Source organism: Myotis davidii, unplaced genomic scaffold (genome assembly GCF_000327345.1).
Source record: "Myotis davidii unplaced genomic scaffold, ASM32734v1 scaffold438, whole genome shotgun sequence".
Lineage (NCBI taxonomy): Eukaryota > Metazoa > Chordata > Mammalia > Chiroptera > Vespertilionidae > Myotis > Myotis davidii.
The window spans coordinates 6,607,981-6,632,089 of record NW_006290031.1 but is presented as its reverse complement, the minus strand read 5'-3'; the positions used below and the strand labels follow the sequence as shown (position 1 = coordinate 6,632,089).

Sequence of the window (24,109 nt, the reverse complement as noted above, 5' to 3'; positions counted from 1 at the left end):
TGCCAGTTTTACAGGAGTGTGCTTATATGGGGACAGGTTATGTGGAATGTTTTTTCACTGGTCTTAGTTGGGGGCAAAGTATGTGTCAGGGTACTTTTTTATTTTATTCAAATTATAAGAGAAAGTTCATTTAGAAAGTTAGAGGTAGTAGAAGTGAGCCAGCTGGGCTGTGTAGGCTCAGAAAACAAGTTTAAAAATTAGCAAAAGAAGGGCCCTTGGAACTTAAAGGGAAAGGCATAGGGGATGGAGGTGTAGGTGTAGAAGGGGACATGAAAGGTAGGGAGGGAGAGCGTTTGTTTGTTTTTTTAAATTTTTATTGTTGAAAGTATTACAGATGTGACCCCCCTTTTAAAAATTTTTATATTTAAAATTGATTTTCAGAGAGGGGGAGGGAGAGAAACATTGATGTGAGCGCAGAACATCAATTGGCTGCCTCCTCCATACCCCCACCAGGGATTCAGCCGGCAACTTGGGCACGTGCCTGGACTAGGAATCAATCAGCAACCCTTCAGTGCACAGGACAATATCCTACCAACTGAGCCACACTAGCCAGGGTTTTATTTTTATTTTGTTCTTTTTTCAGTGTACTTTTGAAAATACACTTCTAATTTATTTAAGCAGGAGCACTGGAAGGTTCCTGACCCTACTTTCACCCACAGTGGGCACGTTTTTGAGCTAAGCAGACACAGACTCTGGGGGACATACATAGGGCTTTTGGCCCATCCCAAATACAGACCAGTGGTTGGGGGAGGGATAGCGGTAGCAGTTTGGCTTCAGGCAAGCTCTGCCCTGAGTCTCATTGGCTTTCTTCCTCTGTAAGTTGGAAGTCAGGGTCACCACTATACATTTGAGTAGGATGCTTCATTTTTTTTTTCTGTAAAAGTAAAATCAGAAAGTGTACTTATTCTCTGGTGGCTCTCATCCGGGTTCCATCATTCCCAGTACATTCTCTGGGGGAAGGTTTGAGCCCATAAGGTTCTAATGTGAATCTTGGTTTGTTTAGGTTTTAGTTATGGTTCTCAGAACTTCTAGCCCAAATGTGGTTTCACACCCCACCCTATTTTATTATTAAGATGGACCAGGTTTGAATGTTTGTAAATGAAGGTCGTTGTGCACAGTCTCTCCCCAGAACTTGTCCCAGTGGCCTGACTTCCTGTCCTCTTGGCTTATAGTGTGAAATCAAGGTGGCTCTGCCCAGAAAAGTCTATCAACAGCAGCAGTATGGCTCTGGGGGCCGTGGAAACCGCAACAGAGGGAACCGAGGCAGTGGTGGTGGCGGTGGAAGTGGAGGAGGTGAGTGGAACATGGGTGAATATGGGCCTGGTTTCCCTGCCTGCATGGAGCTTCCATGCCTGTCTTGGGGGCTTACTCTGGTCTCTGGTGTGGCAAGGTGGGTAGGGACAGGAATGGCTCTCCTGGGTCTGGGCTGTGCTGCTGCTGGTTGGAGTGGAAGAGCCCATATTTTCCATGTGGTCTGGGGCCCCAGGGCAGCGGAAGATTTATATTGTACTTTGAGAGGGGAGGGGTGAGGGGCCTAATGGGCTCTCTGGCTGTCCTGAGTCTTGGTCCACCCATGGGTGGGTGGGCGGGCAGAAGGTAGGGCAGGGCTGTGCCAGGCGCTTTATCTCCTTCTGCCCTAGGCCCTCTGACTCCAAAGCCTGAACTCTTACCTTTTTAAGGCCAAGCTGCCAGAGAGGATTTGGGTAATCAGAGGGTGATTTGAGTGAGAATGAGTTCCTGCCTCTTTGGCCCTGAGAGAAGTTAGGTTCCGTTCTGTCTTCCTCTGCAGCTTGGGTCTAAGTGCAGAGTCAGGTTAGGGCTCTGTTTTATCAGGACAGCAGCCCCTTCCTTGGCTTCTACTTCTGAGTTGCCATAGTAACCCCGCCACCCAAAGGGCAGGATTTCCTCCATCCTAGCTCCTACGTGTGCTAAATGGTCCATGGGCCCCTGTGCCCTGCTCCCCCCACAGGTCAGAGTCAGAGTTGGAATCAGGGCTACGGCAACTACTGGAACCAGGGCTACGGCTACCAGCAGGGCTACGGGCCCGGCTATGGCGGCTACGACTACTCGCCCTATGGCTATTACGGCTACGGCCCCGGATACGACTACAGTAAGTAGGAGAGAGGGAGGCCCCATCCAGTCACCCACCTGGGAGGCAGGACAGAAAGTGCAGGGGTCACTGGCAGCAGGGGCTTTTGGAGTCAGACAGGCTGGGCTTTGTAGCCTGCCCCAGGGGTGTTGGCTCTGGTGAGGATTTGAGCCAAGCGCCTGGCACAGGAATAAATGTTCAATAAATCTAGCTGCTATCATTGTTGTTCTTGTCCCTAGGTCAGGGTAGTACGAATTACGGGAAGAGCCAGCGACGTGGTGGCCATCAGAATAACTACAAGCCATACTGAGGCTTCGGCAAGAGTGCCCGTCTGACCGCACACGCTTTGTTTGGATATTGAGTGAACACAAACAATTATGTACCAAATTTAACTTGGCATACTTTCTATGGCCTGTCCCATGTGCATCTTATTTAAAATTTCCCCCCTGGAAATCACTCTCTTGTTTACTATTTCCAGAGCTCTCGTTGTTTTAGGCAGCGTGTGGTGTCTCAGAGGCCAGAGCGGCTTTGTGGGCTGATTTTATTACCGGGTTACCCAGAACCAGGTGGGAGGGTCAGTTTCCTGCTGCCGCTCTGCATCCTGGACCTGTGGACCCTGGTTGTAAAAAAGTCTATCTTAGGAAACCAGTGTCACCTTTTTTCACCTTTTAATTTTATATTATTTGTGTCATACATTTCCTGTAATGGAAGTGTTAATTTTACTGTACTTTTTGGTACCTTTTGGGAATCTAATGTATTGTAAGGTATTTTACACGTGTCCTGATTTTGCCACGACCTGGATATTGAAGCTATCCAAGCTTTTGAAATAAAAATGTAAAAACCCCTAAGCCTGGGTGAATGTGGGATATGCGGTGCATAGGACTTGGGCCCCTTTAAAGGAAGGAAATGGCTGGAGATTTAAGGCAGCAGTTCATGGGGGTGAAGATTGTGCAGTAGGAATTCTGAGACACCTTAGAACACCTTTCTTAAAATGGGGTTCTGTCTTCCAGGACAGTGAACCTACAATCAAGGATGCCCCCTCCTGGCTGAAATGTAATAGCCTACTCTGGCAGCACCTATTTGCTGCTGGATTGGAGCACCTCAAGTCTGGTGGCAAGAGGAGGCAGCAGGCTGTGGGACTGGCTCTAGGTGGTCGGAGCCTGAAAAGGAGTTTTGTTTCCCCTCACTCCTAGAAGGAACTGGCTGGGGAGGACGTGGCTGCTCTTGCCCTCTTGCCTCAGCCAACAAATGCAAACAGCTGGAGATTTTCTGGCAGGGGGGTGTGGAGAGAGTTCAAGGTAGCCAGAGCCTCCCAATTTTGGAAGTACCCTATGGGAAGGGGACATCACTTGAAACAAAATTTACAAAAAAAAAGCTTGGTTTCCTGGGGGGTACAGAATGGTTCAGGAACCCAGTTGTGGCCTACTCACCTAGTGAAGGACATGACAGGGCAGGGCTACCAGAGGGCTGGGGCCTTAGTGTCTCACAACTTCTCACCTTTTCTTCCATGTCTGAAAAAGACGCCACGGCCACCCAAACTGGTTAACCTTTCTCATCTGCTAAACGCTCCTCCTGCCTTCAGTGTCTAAGCTTCTTGGATGGCAGTTTGGAGTTGGGCTCATTGGATAGGGCCATGATCCCCCACACTTGACCCATGTGTATGTGGCACCAGCCACAGGATCAGCAACAATATTCCCAAAGGATAAAGCCTGCCCTCAAGTTTTCCAAGACCCAGATTCAACCAGAGGCTCCTATAGGAAACCTAAGCGAGTGTGCCTCACCTCATCCAGCAAGTTTTATACCACTTCTCAATTGTGTACACGGGGTTGGCCCTCAGCTCTGGAGCCCTGGGGGCAGAAGTGAAATAGCCCAGAGGTGGAGGACAGGGAGGGGTGGTTCTGATCTCCATCTAAGAGAGGGGACTTTGCCTATTTAGGGGGCCACCCCTGCCCAGAGCTTTGCATGCATAGCCCTTGGGGGTGACTCAGCTCCCACCTCCCTAGTGCTTGGGAAGTCCCACCAGTACAGGCAGAAATAGAAGTGACCTGGGCCAGTAAGACCCTTGAGCTCCTTGTTTCCTGCACTGTACAGAGGATACCTAGTTCAGCTGTGGCGTCCCCTTCCCCTGAGTACACTAGACCATTGTAGCTGCTGGGCTGGGTCCTGGGCACATGGTCAGCTGGACACGGGGCTTTACGCTTACCTGTTAGGATGGCATCCAGCTTTGCCACCACATGTTCTACGTTGTCCCGGCTGAAGCACATTGGGGGCTTAAACTTTAGGACATTCCTCCCAGGGCCATCAGTGCTTAGCAAAATGTAGTTCTCCTTCAGCCTGTAGGATAGGACATAACAGAGCCTTGCTATACCACCAGCCCACGGCCCTTCACATGGTCTTCAAGGCTTTCCTGCACCTGGCTTTGGCCATTTGGCTAGGTTTCCAGCCACACTGCTCTTGGAGCCCTTCACAGGCCCCCCCCGCCCCCTGCATGGGGCACTGGCTACCCCTTGCAAAACTTTATTCCCATCCTTTGTGCCCTGGTGTGAATGGCTCATATGGACCTGGCCCTGAGAAGGGGCATAGTCGTAACTGCCCCTGGAGTTCCAGTGTAGTCTGTAGTCCCTGCGTTTACCACTTCATGTATGGTTTATATGATGTGTATGGCTTGCTTTGTAAATGTATGGAAAATGTCCAACATTACAAAGTGGTACAGTGAACTCCATCACCTTATCTAGTTTCAGTAACTTCCCCTGCTCCCTGCACACAGGTAATGTAATTTCCAGTTCTTTTTAGGAGGATGAATTTACCATACTTAATACTATCATTGATATGTAAGAGTAATTTTTAATATTCCACATTTATACTTTTAACCTAGGAAGCTGCCCTGGCCAGGTAGCTCAGTTGGTAAGAGTGTTGTCCTGACATGCCAAGGTTGCAGGTTTGATCCCTAGTTAGGGCATATGAATCAGCAAGTGAATGCATAAAAAAGTGGAACGACAAACCAGTGTTTTTTTTCTCAGCGCTACCCGCCCCCGCCCCAATCCCACCTAGGAAGGCATTTTGGCTACTGAGAGAAGGGGTCTAACATGATTGTAGAAGATAGAACCGATGAGGGAATCATTGATCAGCTGCCTCCTGTACACCCCCCACCAGGGATTAAAATTTATGTTAAGTCTCGTTAGGAGCTATGGTGTCCCAGACTATGGCAGTGCTAGAAAGAATAGGCCTGGCCTTAGCTTGTTAGGCCTGTGGACTGAAGGGTCCCAGGTTCAATTTCCAGTCAAAGGCACATGCCCAGATTGTGGGCTCAATCCCCAGTAGGGGGTGTGCAGGAGGCAACCAATGATTCTCAACATTGATGTTTCTCTCCCTTTCTGAAATCAATAAAAGTATATTAATAGGAAAAAGAATAAGGTCTGGACTTCAAATTCAGGTCATCTACTAGAGATGAAACACCAAATTCTTGGTAACAGATTCCTAGTTTAACTGGAGAAATGACAAGTGGCTACGAGATGGAGGAAATCAGGCTGGGCCTCAAATCTGATTCCTTCCAATGGGCCATGCTGTCTGGATTCCTGAGCTGAGGCTGAGATGGGGTGAGCATGGGGTAGCTTAGTGGGCAGATGTGTCTGACCAGCAGAGAGAAGGCAGGGACTGGATAGTCACTTAGGGGAGGAGTCAGTCTCAAAAAACTTCATGGAGGTGAAGAGTTTTTTTACATCCTTACTGTTTTATGTGAATTCCAAACGCAGAATGATACACATTTCCCAAGGATTTTTTGAGGTGGGGGAAAGGATAGGTGTGAGGAATGGAGATAAAAGGGGAGAAAGATGCTGAGGCTGGAGTCCTACCTGGATTCAAGTGAAAAATGTGAACCGGTTTGGGCAGGGGGCTTCTAAGTACAGAGATGATGCTCCATCTAGACATACCCACCCAGACGAGCAGGAGTCCTGCCCATCCCCTGTCCCTGGTGTGGCCCTGGAGAAGCTCTGCAAAGGCAACTTGTTTGAAGAAAAAGTACCTGGATACCAAATAGTTAGCTTCTTCGGTGGCTGGCGTCCTTGTGGCCTCATCTTTGATCAAATCCACACCAATAAAAAGTCCGACGCCCCTGGAGCAGAAGGTGACATCTCAGGAGTCCAGGCCTGAGGGACCACAGGCCCTAACACTTGCCCTGTGCCTGGTTCTCAGCCAAGCCCCATTGGAAAGTCCACTAGGGCTCGTACCTCTGTCTCCTGGGGACAGAGTCACAGGAACTGGTGTTGGTGGTGGTGGTGTGTCTCTAGGAAGTAATTGCAATGGGGAGGGGCCCTCACTTTTGACAGAGGAAGGATAGACGGGCAGGGAGTCAGAGCTACTTGATCCTGATTTTTCCCCTCCCTAGAAGTGCCACTTTGGACAACAGCCCCTCTAAGTGCTTCACTTCTTTCCTTGTGGAGACTCCCACCATCCCAGGTGGTTAGGAGGTGAAAGAAGAAATGAATCTAGGCTTCTTGCAGGTGCTTTGTTAGTGGGCGGTGACTTGCCCCAAGCCTCACCTGATGTCCCCGATGATAGGATGCTTGGCCTTCTGCTGCCGGAGGAGCTCCATCAGGAAGCTGCCCACACAGGCAGCATGAGCCTGCAGCTGTTCCTTCTCTAAGACATCCAGGACGGCCAGCCCCACTGCACAGGACACTGGGCTGCCCCCAAACTGAGCCAGGGGCAAAGGGCATGTCAGATGTCCAGCAGACAGACAGGGAGGGAGAGAGAGAATCAATGATGAGAGAGAATTGCCTCCTGTACACCCCCTACTGGGGATTGAGCCCACAACCCAGGCATGTGCCCTGACCAGGAATCAAACCATGACCTGTTTCATAGGTCTGTGCTCAACCAGTGAGCCACACCTGTCAGCTGTAATTTTCCTTAGTTCCTCTTTAATTCCAAATGCACAAAAGCTGCAAAATGCTATTCTTGGAAGCACTTTTCTCATTCTGTTGAGATCTTGCTTCCAGGTGTATCCTCTGGCTTAAATATTTCCCCTTTCTTTGTTATTTTAATTTTTCAATTACAGTTGACATTAAATAGTCTAACATGACATTAAATATTTTAAAACACAGTGGTCAGACATAAGTTTGTTGTTGTTAGCCTCACGAGGATATTTTTTCCATTGACTTTATTTTTTTAATAAGTATTTACTTAAGGGAGAGGGAGAGAGAAATCTATCAATGATGAGAGAGAATCATTGATCAGCTGCCTCCTACATGTACCCTTCTGGGATCAAGCCCACAACTGGGCATGTGTGGGAACTGAACCGTGACCACCTGGTTCATGTGTCCATGCTCAACCACTCTGCCACACAGGGTGGGCTCCATGGAAGGGAAGTGGGAGGGAGAGAGACATCTATGTGAAAGAGCCACATCAACTGGTTGCCTCCTGCAGGTATCCTACCTGCAACCTAGATACGTGCCCTTGATGGGAATAGAACCTGAGACCCTGTGGTTATCAGGCCAACAATCTAACCACTGAACTACACTGGCCAGGGCTGACATAATTTTGGCTCAATTTTTTATAAAAATTCTCCTTTTGTTGTTGATCCTCACCCTAGGTTATTTTTTCCACTGATTTTTTTTTTTTTAAAGAGAGTGGAAGATAGGGGTAAAGACAGATAAACATCTATGTGAGAGAGACACATTGACTGGTTGCTAGCTGCACGTGCCCCGACTGGTGCCGGGGATGGAGCCTGCAATGGAGGTACGCGCTCTTGACCAGAATCCAACCTGAGACCCTTCAGTCCGCAGACTGGCACTCTAACCACTAAGCCAGACTGACTGGGGCAGGTTCAGATGTTCTTACATCAATGTGTCTGTTGTTGACCAAAACATTATGCTGTGCATGACTGTAGTTCAATACAATTTGACAAATGTGTAAAACTAGAACCTTCACCACAATGAGGACAGAACCCATTTCCATTACTTTCCAGAGTTGTATCCCCTTTCACTACTGGCCCAGGCGACCACTGATCTGATTTCTATCATTACAGTTTTGCCTTTTCCAGAATGTCATACAATGAGATCACAGAATATGTACCCCTTTGTGCCTTGCTGCTTCTGCTCAAAATGTTTTTGAAATTTATCCATATTGTGTATTAGTAGTTAGTTCATTTTGTTGTTGCATAGCATTCCATTGTATGGATATACCACAATTTGTTTATTCAATCTCCTGTAGATGAACCCTTGGGTTATTTTGATTTTCCACTATTAAGAATAAAACTAATTAATATTTATAACAGTTATTTTGTAAACATAAATTCTCGTTTCTCTTGGGTAAATACCAGACTGCTGGATTATATGATAAATATGTAGTTGATTTTTATAAAACACTGAAAGTTTTCCAAAGTAGTGGTATCATTACTTTCATAGATTTATGAAATTCCAGTAGTTTCACATCCTTAAAAACATTTGGAATTGTCAGTCTTATGTTTCTTTTTTAAATGTTTTCTCATTGATTTTTGAGAGAGAAAGGAGGAGAGAGAAACATCAATCCGCAGCCTACTGGGGATCAAGTCCACAACCCGGGCATGTGTCCTGACCGGGTATTGAACTGACATCCCTCCTGGTGCATGGGATAACACTCACCCAACTGAGTCACCCAGGCCAGGCTTGTCAGTCTTTTTAATTGTAGTCATTTTAATGGGTGTATAGTGGTATCCTGTAGATTATCTTGAAAATTTGTATGCATAGCCCCATACTTGAGATCACAAAAAAGCTACTAAGGTGATTCAGCTATGAGGCAGCTTTTTCATAGGTTAAAAACAAATTATGTGTGGAATGGACAAAGGATACATTGAGGCTACATATTGTATATTATTTAACCATGAACTTGCTAAAAGGTAGTGTGTCTTTGGTATAGAATCATGACTTGCCCAAGATGCTAAACTAGCACAATAGATAGGCCTTTCCCCCAAGATCACCCCAGAGGGACAATAGAAAAAAAATGAACAAAAGCTTTGACACAGTTCTGGAAATCTAGAGAGGCCATGCATATGTGTAGGGATATGCTCATGCCCAATGCTAAGTTCATGTTCAGGAAAGATCTAAAAAGTCTTGAGGCTCCGAAGGAGGAGGAAGGAAAGGCTAAGGCAGAGTTGTCAAGTGCTTGGCTGAGTGTGGAAGCACACCCCAACCCACACCACAACACATCAACCCTTGTGAAAGGCTGAGAGACCTCTTGGTACCGGGCATTTAAGGAGATGTCTGCCCAGTCATTCAATAATTGCTAAGCTGCCGAAACCGGTTTGGCTCAGTGGATAGAGCGTCGGCTTGCGGACCAAAAGGTCCCAGGTTCGATTCCGGTCAAGGGCATGTACCTTGGTTGCGGGCACATCCCCAGTAGGAGATGTGCAGGAGGCAGCTGATCGATGATTCTCTCTCATCGATGTTTCTAACTCTCTATCTCTCTCCCTTCCTCTCTGTAAAAAATCAATAAAATATATTAAAAAAAAATAATTGCTAAGCTAACCAAGCAGAGACTATAGTGGCTATTCATAACAAAGAACACAGATTTACAGAATTAGTTCAAAGAAGGCATTATACAAAGAACAAAAAGCAATAACAAACTACAAGGAGATTCTATGATTTCCGAAGTTGCCACATTATATTATTTAAAACTGTAGGCCTGGTGCACAAATTTGTGCACCAGTGGGGTCTCTCGGCCTGGCCTCTGAGACCGGGCCTTAACTGGCTCTCTGACACCCCCCAAGGGGTCCTGGATTGTAAGGCTGCAGGCCAGGCCGAGGGACCCCACTGGTGCATGACCGTGGCCAGGGAGGGACACAGGAGATTGGCCAGCAGGGAGGGACTACGAGAGGGCTCCAGGGCATGTCTGGCCCATCTCACTCAGTTCCGACTGGCTGGACCCCAGCAGCAAGCTAACCTACCAGTCAGAGCATCTGCCCCTGGTGGTCAGTGCACATCATAGTGACTGGTTGACCAGTCAACTGACTGCCCCCTGGTGCTCAGTGCACATCATAGCGAGTGGTTGAGCAGCCTTAGCATATCATTAGCATATTACGCTTTGATTGGGTGCATGGCCGGCCGAACAGCTGGACACTTAGCATATTAGGCTTTTATTATATAGGATGTTCAGTTTTCAACAAAAAACCTGAAACATGCAATGTTGACATAAGAAAACGTCCAAACCTGTAGAACGTTTATTTTTAATTTACTGATTTAAGAGAGATAAAAACATTGATTTGTTGTTCCACCTAACAATGCACTCACTTGGTTGAGTACCACACTGGCCCTGACCAGGGATCAAACAAGTGACCCCAGTGCATCAGAGTGATGCCTTAACCAACTGAACCACCCAGCCAGGGCTGTAGAGAATTTTTATGAGTACCTGAGCCAAAACTGACAAGCAAGATCTCAAATGCTCAAGATTATGACAGTTTTGGAGTTTACTTTATGTATTTGAAATTAAGGGAATATAAGAAAGATTAGATGAAGGTGGTTTTAGGGATTGGATTATAGGGTAGTTAAGATTATGTGCTCTCTTGAGGGTGGTTAAGGGTTATTCTGGCATTTTAACCTCTTCCCCGGCAGAAACGTGTATACACGTTTTCACAAAATGTTCTTTTTTCAGTCGTCGACGAGTATACTCGTCTAAAACTTTACCTTCAAAAACCAGCTACATACGTACCATTCTAAATAATTTCATCTAGAAACTTTCTGAGGAAATACTATTCTTAACCACAAAAATGGGAAGAAAAAATAATTACAAACTGTTTTCATAACCAGCATCAAAAATACTATATAGAACCAAAATAAAAAAATTAGTCTGAAAAAGAAACGTTTTTAACAAAAAAATTGTTGGGGAAGGGGTTAAAGGTGTCTGTCTTAACTTAGATACACAAGAACAGTGGGCAGGCTTGCTTAAACCTTTGCTCAGAAGTTATAGGCAAAAAACCCCCCGAAACTTATATGCCTGGGTGTGACTATCCACTGTGAACTGCCCAGTTGGGAAATTATGATTAAAAAATTTTTTTTATTGATTTTAGAGAGGAAGGGAGAAGGAAAGAGATAGAAACATCAATGGAGAGAAAGAATCATTGAAGGCTGCTTCCTACACGCCCTCTACTGGTGATTGAGCTCGCAACGCAGGCATGTGCCCTGACTGGGAATCGAACTGTGACCTCATGGTTCATAGGTTGATGCTCAACTACTGAGCCACACTGGCCAGGCAGACATTATCATTTATTACAGCACCTCCTTTTTGTCCACAAAAGAAAGAAGGAAGCATGGTGCATATGGGTAGGCAGAGAGGAAAAGCAAACAATAGAAACTGTGCCCGAAGAAGCCCAGATTTTGGCCTTATTAGACAAAGCCTTTAAGTGTTATATGTTAAAAGAGCTAAAATGCAAAACATGAAAACAAGGTCTCACCAAATACAGCAGTGGTTCTCAACCTGTGGGTCACGACCCCTTTGGGGGTCGAATGACCCTTTCACAGGGGTCGCCTAAGACCATCGGAAAACACATCTATAATTACATATTGTTTTTGTGATTAATCACTATGCTTGAATTATGTTCAATTTGTAACAATGAAATTGGGGGTCACCACAACATGAGGAACTGTATTAAAGGGTTGCGGCATTAGGAAGGTTGAAAACCACTGAAATACAGAATATCAATAAATAGAAATTAGAAAAAAGAACCAAACTAATTCTGGAGTTGAAAAGCACAGTAACTGAAATAAAAAATTCACTAGAGAGGCTCAACAGTAGACTTGGACAGGCAGATGAAAGGATCAGCAAACTAGAAATATGTCAATTGAGACTATCCAGTGTGAAAACCAGAGAGAAAAAAGAATGAAAACAAAAAAAAACCTCACAAAAAAACCCCAGAGCATTAGAGACAAGTGAGACACAATTGAACATACCAACATATGTCAATGGGAGTCACAGAAGGAGAGGAGAGGAAGGGGCAGAATGAAAAATAGAAGAAATAATAGTCAAAACCTTCCCAAATTTGATTTAGAAAACCAAAATCCAACAACAACCTATACATCCAAGAAACTCAATGAACCTAAAGTAGAATAATGAGTTCCATATCTGGATTCAACATAATCAAATGATCAAAAGACAAAGAGGGTAGGTAAAATGGGTGAAAGTGGTCAAAAAGGTAGAAACTCCCAGTTATAAACATGAGTTCATAAAATAAAGTACAGCATGGTGACTATAGTTAAAAATACTGCTTTGCAGCCCTAGCCAATTTGGCTCAGTGGAAAGAATGTTGGCCTGTGGACCAAAGGGTCCCGGATTCGATTTCTGTCAAGGGCACGTACCTTGGTTGCAGGCTCCTCCCTGGCCTGGGCCCTGGTTGGGGCTTGTGCAGGAGGCAATCAATGGATGTGTTTCTCTCACATCGATCGTTCTTTCCCTCCTTCTTCCACTCTCTCTAAAAATCAATGGAAAAATATCCTCAGGTGAGGATTAAAAAAAATATTATATCGCATATTTTAAAAAACATATTTTTAACTGATTTTAGAGATAGGAGGGGAGAGGGATAGAGAGACAGAAATATTGATGAGAGAGGAACATCAATCGGCTGCCTCCTGCGTGCTCCCTACTGAGGATTGAGCCAGTGACTTGGGAATGTGCCCTGACTGGGAATTGAACCCTGATCTTCGTTCATGGGTCAAACGCGTCCACTTAGCCACAGCGGCCGGGCTGTACTACATATCTTATAGTTGCTAAAGAGTAGATTTTAAAAGTTCTTATCACACAAAAAGCAACTGTAACTATGTGTGGTGATGAATGTTAACTATATTGATTGTGGTGATCATTTTACAATACAGTTGATCCTTGAACAATGTAAGTTTAAACGACCTGCATGGTTTGATTCCTGGTCAGGACATAAGCCCAGGTTGCGGGCTCAATCCCCAGTGGGGGGACATGCAGGAAGCAGCCAATCAATGATTCTCTCTCATCACTGATTTCTCTATCTCTCTGAAATCAATTAAAGAATATGTTTTTTAAAAAAGAGCACTGGTAAATACATAAGTAGGTTGAAAGCAAAAGGGTGGAAAAGGTATACCATGCAAACAGTAACCAAAAGAGCTGTTGTGGCTGTACTAGTATCAGGCATAAAAAAAATCTTAAGGTTAAAATTGTTACTAGCTGGAAATAACAAGGGTGGAGGGGAACATTATAAAATATATGATTAACCACTATATTTAAAACTATTACAAAATAATATTGAATGTATATAATAAATATTCAGTGTGCCTAAATAAACTAGCAATATAAACATTTTACAATGATAAAATAATTCATTTATTATAAAGTTAAAACCATTACAAACACACATGCATTTAACAATAGAGTCCTAAAATATATAAAGTAAAAACTGATAGAATAGAAAGGAGAAATACACAATTCAACAATAGTTTAATCCCTCATTTTTGATAACAGAACGATGGAAGATCAATAAAGAAACAAGACTCGAACAACAATATCAATCAATTAGACTTAACATATACAGAACACTTGACTAAAAATAACCCCCAAAACAAAACAAAACAGAATATTAGTACTCTTCTCAAGTGCACACAGAACATTCTCCAGGATAGACTATATATTAGGCCATAATATATTTTAAAAGCTTAGAAGCATGGAACAGACTGTAGAATCTCAGAGGGAAGGAGAGTGGGTGAGTGGGAAGAGATCAACCAAAGAACTTGTATGCATATAGGGATACGATCATTGGGGGCGGGGGGTGGAGGGAAATGAAACATATGTCATACTTTCAACAATAAAGGTTAAAAAAATAAGTTTAAAATCTTTTTCACCATAGTGAAATGGGACTAGAAACAAATAATAGAATACTGAAAAACTAAAAAATATGTGGAAATTACATAACACACTCTTAAACAACCAATGATTCAAAGAAGTCAGGGAGATTAGAAAGTAACCGGAGATGGCCCTGGCTGGTCCTCAGTGGTTAGAGCATCGGCCCATGCACTGAAAGGTCGTGGGTTCAATTCCCAGTCAAGGGCATGTACCTGGGTTTCAGGTTCCCCCATTGGCCCTGGTCAGGGCCTATGTGGGAGGCAACCATTCGATATGTCTCTCACATCAATGTTTCTCTCTCTCTCTCTCTCCCTCCCTTCCCTTCTCCTTCCCTCTTTTCCATTGAAAAGCAATGGAAAAATTATCCTCATGTGTGGATTAACAAAAAGCAAAAAAAAAAGAAAATACCTAGAGATGAATGAAAATGAAAACAACATACCAACACTTATGGATGCAATGAAAGTAGTGCTTATAGGAAAAGTTCTGTCTATAAACAACTATGTTGAAAAAGAAAAAAGACCTTGAATAATCTAACTTTTCACCTTAAGAAACTACAAAAAGAAGAGCAAAGTAAAGCCAAAACAAGCAGAAGGGAGAAAATAATAATAATGATTGGAGTGGAAATAGAAATACAGAAAAACAATAGAAAAAAATCAGAGCCAAAAGTTGGTTTTTGAGATAAACAAAATTGACAAATTTCAGCTAGGTTGACCAAGATAAAAAGAATGCTAACGTTACAAAACTCAGGAATCAAAGAGGACACATCACTAGTAATCTTTGAGAAGTTCTAAGGTAATAATATGTACAACATTATGCCAACAAGCTGGATAACTTAGGTGAAATGGACAAATTCCTAGAAAGATAAAGAAATGCTGCCCTGACCAGTTTGGCTCAGTGGCTAGAGCGTCGGCCTGTGGACTGAAGAATCCCAGGTTCGATTCCGGTCAAGAGCATGTACCTTGGTTGCGGGCACATCCCCAGTGGGGGGTGTGCAGGAGGCAGCTGATCGGTGTTTCTCATCGATGTTTCTAACTCTATCCCTCTCCCTTCCTCTCTATAAAAAATCAATAAAATATATATTAAAAAAAAGAAAGAAATGCTGACACTGACATGAGAAGGAATAGAACACCTGAATGGACCTATAGTAAGTAAGAACAATGAATAGTAATATTAAATTCCTATAAAGAAGAATCGAGAACCAGATGGCTTCATTGGTCCATTTTAACTAATGTTTAAAGAATTACTACCAATCCTTCAGAAAAGTCTTTCAGAGAGAATAGAAGAGATGAACACTTCCCAGCTCATTCTTTGAGGCCAGTGTTACTCTGATACCAAAACCAAAGGTATTTCAAGAAAACTAGAGATAAATATCTCTTAAGAATATAACACATATAACAAAAGCACTTTGGATTCCTCAATAATTTTTAGATTGTAAAGAGATTCCTAGACAAAAAGTTTGAGAACCACAGCACCATTATTCAATTCTAGGTTTTTCAAAACTTATTAACTTCTAAACTAACTAAGGACACTGAAGTTAAGGGTCATGTTTTGTGTGATACTTACTCTTTTGATACTTATTCTGTAAACTGTGTTGAGGTGAGTTGGTATGTGATTGTTCTACATGTCCTCAAGAAAAATGTGTGTTCTCTAAATTCTTGCAGAACTCTGTAAATGTCTCTTTAAAATAAATTATTTTTTATTGATTTCAGAGAGGACAGGAGAGGGAGCTAGAAACATCAATGATGAGAAAGAATCATTGATTGGCTGCCTCCTGCACACCTCCTATTGGGGACTGAGCCCAAAACCTGGGCATGTGCCCTGATTGGGAATCAAACTAGCAATCTCTTGGTGCATGGGACACTCAACCAACTGAGCACTATATATTAAAATCAGTAGGATACAATGTAAAAGCTGTGCTTTAAGGGAAATATACAGGCTTAAATATTTATATTAATAAAGAAAACAGCCTGGCTGGTGTGGCTCAGTGGTTGAGCATTGACCAGGAAGTCACGGTTTGATCCCCTGTGCTCTCCTGGCACTGTGAACACACTACTTCCGTTAAATCTTTCTGCACCATGTGAGCAGGGGTTTATGAGCCCATCTCCCCTCTGAACAGTGAACTTGTTTAGGGCAGAGGCGTCTACCTACGTGTCTGCTGGGTATGTGGTGAGTTTGCTGAGAGCACCAGCCTTCGTCCTAATAACCTCTGACAAATCTCAACCATCCTGCCCAATCTTGACATGTTTCAGGCCCCCATTCAAACTGACTTTTTTTTGGGAGGTGACAGTGTGTTTTTCGTTCCCTCAACTTTCTGTCCTTCCCTTTTCTGCCCTGTAGCCCATGTCCAGATTTGGGCTCCTTCTCTCTTGCCTGGACCAATTGCCTACCTGTAGTCTTTCTCCACACTGAGAACTTCTAAAGCATATTTCAATCTCGTCTCTCACAGACTAATACCCTTCCATGGTGCCTCACAGCCCTGGGGATTAGTCCAGACTCTCCGCTCTTCTACAATGAGGCGATCTGCTGACCACTATGCTCCCATCACCCACCACATAACTGCGCTCTTGGCACCACTGAACATGCTGTGGGTTCTCTCCAACCCGAGGATCCACTTCACTTAGGGAAAGCTCAACCCTGCACCGCACCTCCTCTACGCTCCTACTGCAACACGAACGCTAATCCTAGGCCATCACCCACACAGGTTCTCATGTATTTTCATCAGCTTTTAGCACAGGGTCTTGTACACAGTAGGCAGCTTCTGCTGGAAGGGAGAGTTTTCTTTCTATATATTTTATAAGGCATGATCTCTTGCCACAGCTCTTGGGTTGATACTAACCTTAAAGAGGTTTGGTGTTATTATCCTCTGACCTGCTTTAACTGTTCCCCAGCCCCCACCCACCCCCACAGCATCTTAGACATCTTTGTGGTGGCTCAGTGCCAGGTCTGTGGCCTTTGCTCAGATTGTCTGGGGCCTATCAGAACCCTCAGTGCTCCCCGGAGCCTTCACTCACCGTATTGAAGTACTCGACACCGGTGGCTTCAAATTCTCTCGCCACAGCTTGGGTTGTGGCCACGCAGGCTACAGGGTGGCCATTGCCAATGGACTTGCCCATGGTGACAATGTCAGGGACAAAGTCTTCCCCCTGCAGCTGGAAGGCCCAGAAGTGCTTGCCTACTCGGCCAAAGCCCACTTGAATCTCGTCTGCAACAAAGACCCCTCCAGCCTTGCGGATGTGCCTGTGGCAGAGGACAGAAGGCTGATGGCTGATGGGGGCGGCTGTGGTGAGAGGGATCAGAACAGGAGCTGGGAGGTCTTGGGACTCTGAATCCTGGCTCTGCCAACAGTAAGGTTGGGGCCTTGGGCAGATGGCTGGCCTTCTAGGGGCCATTATTTTTTCAGGGGCTTTGAAAACTCTGGCAAACAGGTGAGACGGAGGTTGTCTTTTGGAACAAAGGTTGGGAAACCGCATTACAGCCCTGGCCTCCCTGGAGCTGCCCCTCCTTACTCTGCCACTTCCGGGAAGTAGCCAGCAGGGGGAACGATCTGCCCGCCCACACTGGGCAGAGACTCAGCGAAGAATGCGGCAATCTGTGGACAAGACGAGATGTCAGAACACTGACCTGGAGGTGCTGAGAGGCAAACTGAGAGTCCTGCTGATGCTGGCTCAGGGCTGGCTCCACGCAGGATGAGTTACCATCACTGTTGCACCCCTAGTTCAGGCTCCTTATCACATCTGAATGTCTGAGACTCTGTTTTCTTTCAGGCCTCAAATCAATTCTTACAACCTGGATGCCTCAGAAAAAATCCACTGATTTCTCCCCCACAAGCCTGTTTCTCCCCTGCCCCCATCTGGTGACTCCCAACTCTCCCATCTGCCCCATCCCTGATCCAGCCTCCTCCTTCATCCATTAGCACAGCCTGACTTGCCCTGTATCATCTCTGCTCCCACTCCTTGCCATCCACCTGGACACTTCTGCCAGTTTCTGCCTTGGCTTCCTGCCAGTGTCTTCAAACTGGATGCCTCTTCTAGTGCATCCTCCAACTGGCCACCAGGGTGATGCCTCAACTCAGACACTGAGTTCATCTTGTTTAAAACCCTTTAATGACCCCTTCTGCCTACAGTAATGACTTCCAAACTATGTTCTGCCTTAGAGCTTCTTTAGAAGCTCCAGCCGGATGAGGGAAAGGTCAATGGGGTAGAAAACCGGCCCCCCACCCCTGCTGCCACCAGAGCAACCTCTTTTCTGGTTTTATATAAGGAGATGTAGAGCATCTGAAACACACAGGCCAGGCTTCCCAGATCTGGCTCTGCCAACCTTTCTGGCCTTGTAGCCTGCTTGTCTCAGCTCATGTTACTGAAATCAGGCAGCACCTTCTCAAAGGACTCTCCTTTACAATCAAAACCAGCCCAGCCTGGGCCCCAGGACTCCCAGCACGCCCAGGACACATCTCTGGTCCGGAGTCTCACCGGGTTCCCCGTATCTAGCACCAGCTGGCGACAGAGGAAGTGATATTCACTATTGGCTGGGCTAGACCCATGTAAATACAATTACCTGCCTGCCCTGCTCCTGTGCACTGCTGACCACACGTTTCACCTCACTGGCATAGGCCTGAGCCGGATTGGGGTGGTCCTCCCGGTAGAGGCCCCGGTATGTGTCTGGGAGAGGTGCCTGTGGGGAGTGACAACGCCGTGTCATATAGGCTCGGGGTGGTCACCGACCTGTTGCCCCCTTGGGCCGTGCGTACCACATGGACCCACTCCTTCTGGCCATCCAGGTCCCGGAACTTGTAGGGGCTGATGTCAATCAGGGAGCTCAGGTGACCGTGATAAGCACTGGGGGGGAGAAGGGAGGGTGGGCTCAGGCCCAGGTGGCGCGAGTCTCTGGCCTGTCTTTGACAAGCATCTACCCTCCTCAGGAGACATACCTTTCTGCCATAGCCCCCGAGGCCTAGGGCTGGGGATGAGCACAGGCTGTGGGGTCAGTAAGACTTCCTGTGAGGCGGCTTCCTGGCCGTGTAACAGGGCTAATCACTTAGGCTCTCTGGGTCAGTTCTCTCCTCTGTACAGTGGCTTCTCCTCAGGGTTGTAATGACCTTGGATGTGCTAAGGCGCTGACCCTGGGCTTGGGCCTTGTGCAGCGCATACTCACTACATGGGAGCCCCTGTCGGGCCAGTTTTAATACCTCAAATGTGGGGCCAACTCTTAACCCCTCACAAAGATTTCTCAGTTCCCCAGAAGCTGCCCTAGAAGAGACCAGGGAAAAAAGCCCCCCTGGCGTGTGTTGGGGAGTCTCTGCAGCGATGGTCCCTCATCCTTCCTGCCCAAGGCACCCAAAGTTAGAGTCTCATTGATCCCCAACAAGTGGTGGGCCCAAGCTTCTGGGAACGGCACTTACTGGTCTAATACCACCACGTCCCAGTGTCCTGTGTACTGGCGGGCCAGCCTCAGGGCTAGGTCATTGGCCTCCGACCTACAACAGAAAAGGTGGGCACGGCTCAGACAGCTAAGGGCTTTCCCTCCTGGGGGCCTGCTTCCTACAGGGAAACCCAGAGGAAGGTGGTGCTCTGCCAGCAGCAAGAAGATTCTTGGGACACCATTCATTAGTCATTAGGTACAAATTCATCAAATGCCTTCCTTCTGTGTGCTAAGACCAGGGGCAAAAACAGTGAAACAGACAGACCCTAACGCTCCTGGAACTTACATTCTAGTATGTGTCACGAAAGCAAAAAAAACCAAACCACACACACACACACACACACACCACACACACAAAACCCCCAAAACCCAAAAACACCAAAGAAAGAAAGAATGCTCACTTGATAAGTGCCTCAAGAGGACCAGATGGGACCCTATTTAGATAAGGGGGTGCTATGGGCTGAAGTATGTGTTCCACAAAATTCATATGTTGAAGTCCTCAGAATGTGGCAGCATTTGGAGATAGGGCCTTTAAATAGACGATTACATTAAAATAAGGCCATTAGGGAGGGCCCTTATCCAACCTGAGTGAAGTCCTTCTAAGAGGAAATTTGTACATAGAGATACCAGGGGCTCATGTACACAGAGGAAAGACCATATGAAGACAGATGGCCACCTGCAAACCAAGGAGAGAGGCCTTAAAGAAACCAAACCTGCCGACACCTTGATCTTGGATCTGGCATCCAGAACAGTGAGAGAACAAATGGCCCCCGGTCTGGGGCGGCCTGAGCTGACTAAGACGGGGTCAGGAAGGACTCTACGAGGAGGCAATATCTGCACTAAAGCCTCGGGGAAGTTTCCAGGCACAGCAAGCAGCACTGAAGAGTTTTAATCAGAGAAGAGACATGATTCAGCTTTCATTTCGGGAGGAAGCCTCTGGCTGTGTGTGTCCGATGGAGTAGAAGGAAGTGAAAGTGGAAGCAAATCCCCTGACCTTGCCAGGTTTAGCATGTGGCCCCTTGCCTATCCACAGTAGTCATAAATTAAAATAAAAAGAACACACTATTTCAATGAAAAAAAAAAGTGGAAGTGAGGAGCCTGAGGAGGAGGACACGCAAGTGAGGGTAGTAGTGGCCACGAAGATAAAGGGAAGTGGATGGAGCCATCCTGGAGGGAGGTGAGGCAGGACTGATGCAGGACTGAGAGGAGGGTTTCTGCCTTGAACAGAGATGCAGATGGCTCTGCCATTTACTAGGCAAGACAGGGTGCGGGTGGTAGTGAGGGCATGTCCTCGTGGGAAGGTCTGGGGTCAGTGCCTAGGAAAGTAAGGGAGAGCTGGGGCCATGGTCCCACTCCGGGTGTTGGCAGAAGACAATCATGTTCTTACTGTCTTTTCGACACGTGAAGCTGATGTTCAAGAAGTCAAGGGGGTGGTTAGAACCATGAGGCTGGAACACATGGGAAGCATCTGGGCTTGAGAGACGAGTTTGGGAGTAACCAGCACCTGGCTGCTAGGTAATCCCATGGGAACAGAAGAGCTCATGAGGGAGAGGTCCAGAGAGGACCTGCCCTGGGGCACAGAGAGGACCTGGCAGAGGAGACAGGAGAAGCAGCCAGAAGCAGGGAGTGAGGAGTGCACAGGGTCCTGGAAGCTAGACCAGAAGCATTTCTAGAGAGAGTGATAACTGTCAGTATTGCTGAGAGAGTAAGACAAAGGCGGCAGAGAGACCACTGGATTTGGCAGCATGGAGGTCGCTGGAACCCACAGAGTAAATCTGGTGGAGTAAGCGAGCAAACTTCCCTTCCTCCGCTGCCAAGGCAGCTCCCACTCCTGGCCAGCTCCCTGCGCTTCCTAGAGAGGCTCCAGTTACGGCTTCCATTCCCTGTGCAGGCGGCTCTGGGCAAGCTAGTTTCATTTAAACTGCTGCTTCCACACACACACACACACACACATCCAAATCCTTTCCTCCAGCGTAAACATGAATTTTCACATTTATTTGATCATATATAGAATTGTAATTTATATTTTATCTTAAGGAATGTTTATTATATAAAAATGTATATCCACTCATGTATTTTTCTTACAATTCTGAAGAACTGAAAAGTATTTAAAAAAATAAACTGTTTCCTTATCTATAAAATCAAGATGTAAATTCCACTTCCTAGAAATTATTGGAGGGGACTGATAAACATACTATGTAAGTGGCAATGATAATGATAATAATACTTACTATAATCTAAGTGCCTCACCTATGATTTGTTGGAATGTTTGCTCCCAGGATGCTGGTTCTATGTACATGTCATCACCTGCCACTTCTAGTGTGAGCTGCCATCACCTGTCACCTGGCTGCTGAAATGGCACTTAATGGTGTCCATTTTCGCTCTCCACCAGCCCTGATGACATCACCTGCCTGATCAAAATCCTCTGACTTCCCATGCTCTTAGGATAAAAACAGATTCTTTATTTGGCTGATAAGGTCCAGGATGATGGGCCCTGTCTCCCTCCCCAGTGCCTGCTCACACCTTCTCCTCTCCCTCACTGGCTGCCTTATAGTTCCTCCAGTGTGCTGGGGTCCCATGACTCTTCTGCTGCAGAGCCTTTGCACAGGCTGTTCTGTGTGGTAATCAACTTATGATGGGGCTGGCAGCACCCTTCCTCCTCATCTACTCATCTCCTAGTCAGCTCTTAGTCTAATCACTTCTTCAGGGAAGCCTTTCCTTTTCCTCTCAGAGCAGGCCAGGTCTGCTTCTATACCTCATTATATCCTACTAGAGGCCTGGTGCACGAAATTTGTGCATGGGTAGGGCCCCTAGGCCTGGCTGGCAATCAGGGCCGATTGGGCCTTCCGGCTTTTGGCCAGGGTCTTCTTCCTTTGTTCTGCACCAACCCCTGGTGGTCAGCGCACATTATAGTGAGCAATCGAATTCCTGGTCTCCTGGCTGAACTTAGCATATTAGCCTTTTATATATATAGATACTTTTCCTCCAGGCAATGACCCCTCTTGGTAATTTTGTATTTCTTTAAAGAATTATTTGATGTTTTTGCTTCTTATTGAGCAAGCAGGGATTGAACACTGTGCCTGTGTTTTCCTAAGGAAGGAATAAAGGAACACATTACCTTGGTAAATCCTAACTGGGATCCTGGAAGGGAGGTAATGGCACCTCTTACTAAGAGACCAGAACACTGGGTTGACAGAGTAAGCACAGGGTCTACAGCTGGGAAGTCTGGCACCTGCACACTGGGGGCTACCTCCTCTGGTGCACACTCGGTCGGCCACACTATGCTGCCCACCGGTGAGCAACTCTCTTCATCTTGCTAGGGGGCAGCTCAGTGCACTTACCCAGAATTCAGGAAATAAAACACACAGAGTTCCTCTGGCAGGGTCTCCGACAGCCTTTGTGCGAAATCCACGATGTTGTCGTGCAGGTATCGGCTGTTGGTGTTGAGCACCTGGTTCTGTTCATGTGCTGCTTGGACCACGAGAGGGTGGCAGTGCCCAACTGGAAGAGGGCCACCTCCATCACACAGCTGACTCTGCTCATCCTGTCCTTCCAGCCCTCCCCAGCCCCAATCTGTAAACCCAGTCAGGGAAGACACAGTATTGGAGGAAGAGGTGGAGAGGAAAGAGGGGAGCCTGAAGGCAGAGGCAGGAGACACATGCCCATTCTGGAAAGGGAGACTGAGGAAGGATTCTGGTGGAAACCCTATTTAGAAACCCACGTCTTTGGTGGGAGGTGGTTTGCTATATGGAGGGGGATGGGAGTGTCTGCCCGTGGGCTTGACCTCATCAGTCAGAGGGGGCTGGAGGTAATAACCACCAAAGGCCAAAGATGATGCTAACGGCAAACATGTGTTGGGAGCTCGCCAGGTGCCAGGCATACACAAAGCAAATTACAAGAATTAACTCAGTTAATCCTCCAAAACACTCTCAGGTGGATGCTTGGCATTATCATGTCTATTTTGCAGATGAGGAACCGAGGTTAAGAAACTTGCCTAAGATTACCAAGTTAATAAGTGAAGAACAGGGTATAAACCCAGGCGTTAGAGCCTTTACTTTATTAACTTCCAAGGTGCCTGCTCAGTCAGACTCGCTTTCCTCCCATGGGCTCTGGCAGCCTCATCTGGATAACTGAATTCCTACTTCAGTTTTCTCCCCAGGACCTAAGAGGGTCACTGGGGCTGAAGCCTTGCCATGACCCTCAGCACTTGGCCAGGGGAGACCACTGCTGGTCGTGGCTGGACTGGCTGCTGCTCTCTCAGCTTGTCATCAGTCCCAAGTGGAACTGGACTCCCAGACAAGGGTCTCTGACTACTGCCTGGTTTAGCCCAGCTCCTACTTGGAAACTTCTACAGCCACACCAGAAAGATTGGGCCCGTCTGCTCAGCTCAACCCCCGTTCTCCACCCCTCTCTGCACCTCAGGATCACGCCTGGACCAGGTTCACCGCCTGGGCCTCCTCTCCGGCCCAGCCAGCCGGAGTGATGGTACTGACCGTGAGCCACATTGTTGATGCAATCGATGTATTCTGCTCCCTGTTCATCATACATGTACTGCCCTTGGCCCCGGACAATCTTAATAGGATCCTCAGGAAAAAAGAGTCTGCAGGAAGAGCTGTGAAGACGGGCAGAAAAAGTGGACAGCCATGTCTGAAGCCTGAAGGGAGAATCCCCCAGCCCAGCCGCCCCCCCCCTTCCAGTTTCTGGAAAGGGCAAGGAAAGCTTGAAGGGCACCGTGTTGCTTCCCTGCCTCCAGTTCCCCCACATAGGCGAGGA

General features: G+C 46.5%; 2 protein-coding genes across 6 annotated transcripts in view; one reads left to right on the top strand and one right to left on the bottom strand.

Moving 5' to 3' along the window:
* Positions 1-2,937, top strand: part of HNRNPAB (heterogeneous nuclear ribonucleoprotein A/B) — a 24,934-nt gene extending 21,997 nt beyond the window's left edge. Inside the window, exons 6-8 of the mRNA XM_006762844.2 lie at positions 1,173-1,293; positions 1,970-2,110; positions 2,329-2,937. Coding sequence (XP_006762907.1) covers positions 1,173-1,293; positions 1,970-2,110; positions 2,329-2,399 — 333 coding nt within the window. The 3' untranslated portion in view covers positions 2,400-2,937. The remainder of the gene's footprint in view (positions 1-1,172; positions 1,294-1,969; positions 2,111-2,328) is intronic.
* Positions 551-24,109, bottom strand: part of PHYKPL (5-phosphohydroxy-L-lysine phospho-lyase) — a 23,961-nt gene continuing 402 nt past the window's right edge. The window contains exons 1-13 of one of the 5 annotated variants that reach the window (XM_006762846.2): positions 23,830-24,098; positions 22,678-22,837; positions 19,317-19,391; positions 18,666-18,753; positions 18,473-18,589; positions 17,425-17,507; positions 16,930-17,155; positions 6,628-6,782; positions 6,111-6,200; positions 4,293-4,423; positions 3,520-3,600; positions 1,861-1,862; positions 551-874 (exon numbers count right to left, since the gene is read on the bottom strand). In XM_006762846.2, the coding sequence (XP_006762909.2) occupies positions 797-874; positions 1,861-1,862; positions 3,520-3,600; positions 4,293-4,423; positions 6,111-6,200; positions 6,628-6,782; positions 16,930-17,155; positions 17,425-17,507; positions 18,473-18,589; positions 18,666-18,753; positions 19,317-19,391; positions 22,678-22,837; positions 23,830-23,884 (1,341 nt within the window). In that variant the 5' untranslated portion in view covers positions 23,885-24,098 and the 3' untranslated portion in view covers positions 551-796. Of the gene's footprint in view, positions 875-1,860; positions 1,863-2,148; positions 2,269-3,515; positions 3,601-4,292; positions 4,424-6,110; positions 6,201-6,627; positions 6,783-16,929; positions 17,156-17,424; positions 17,508-18,472; positions 18,590-18,665; positions 18,754-19,316; positions 19,392-22,677; positions 22,838-23,829; positions 24,101-24,109 lie in introns of those variants that run through there. The other 4 variants (XM_015563334.1, XM_015563333.1, XM_015563335.1 and 1 more) reach the window with 4 other exon arrangements.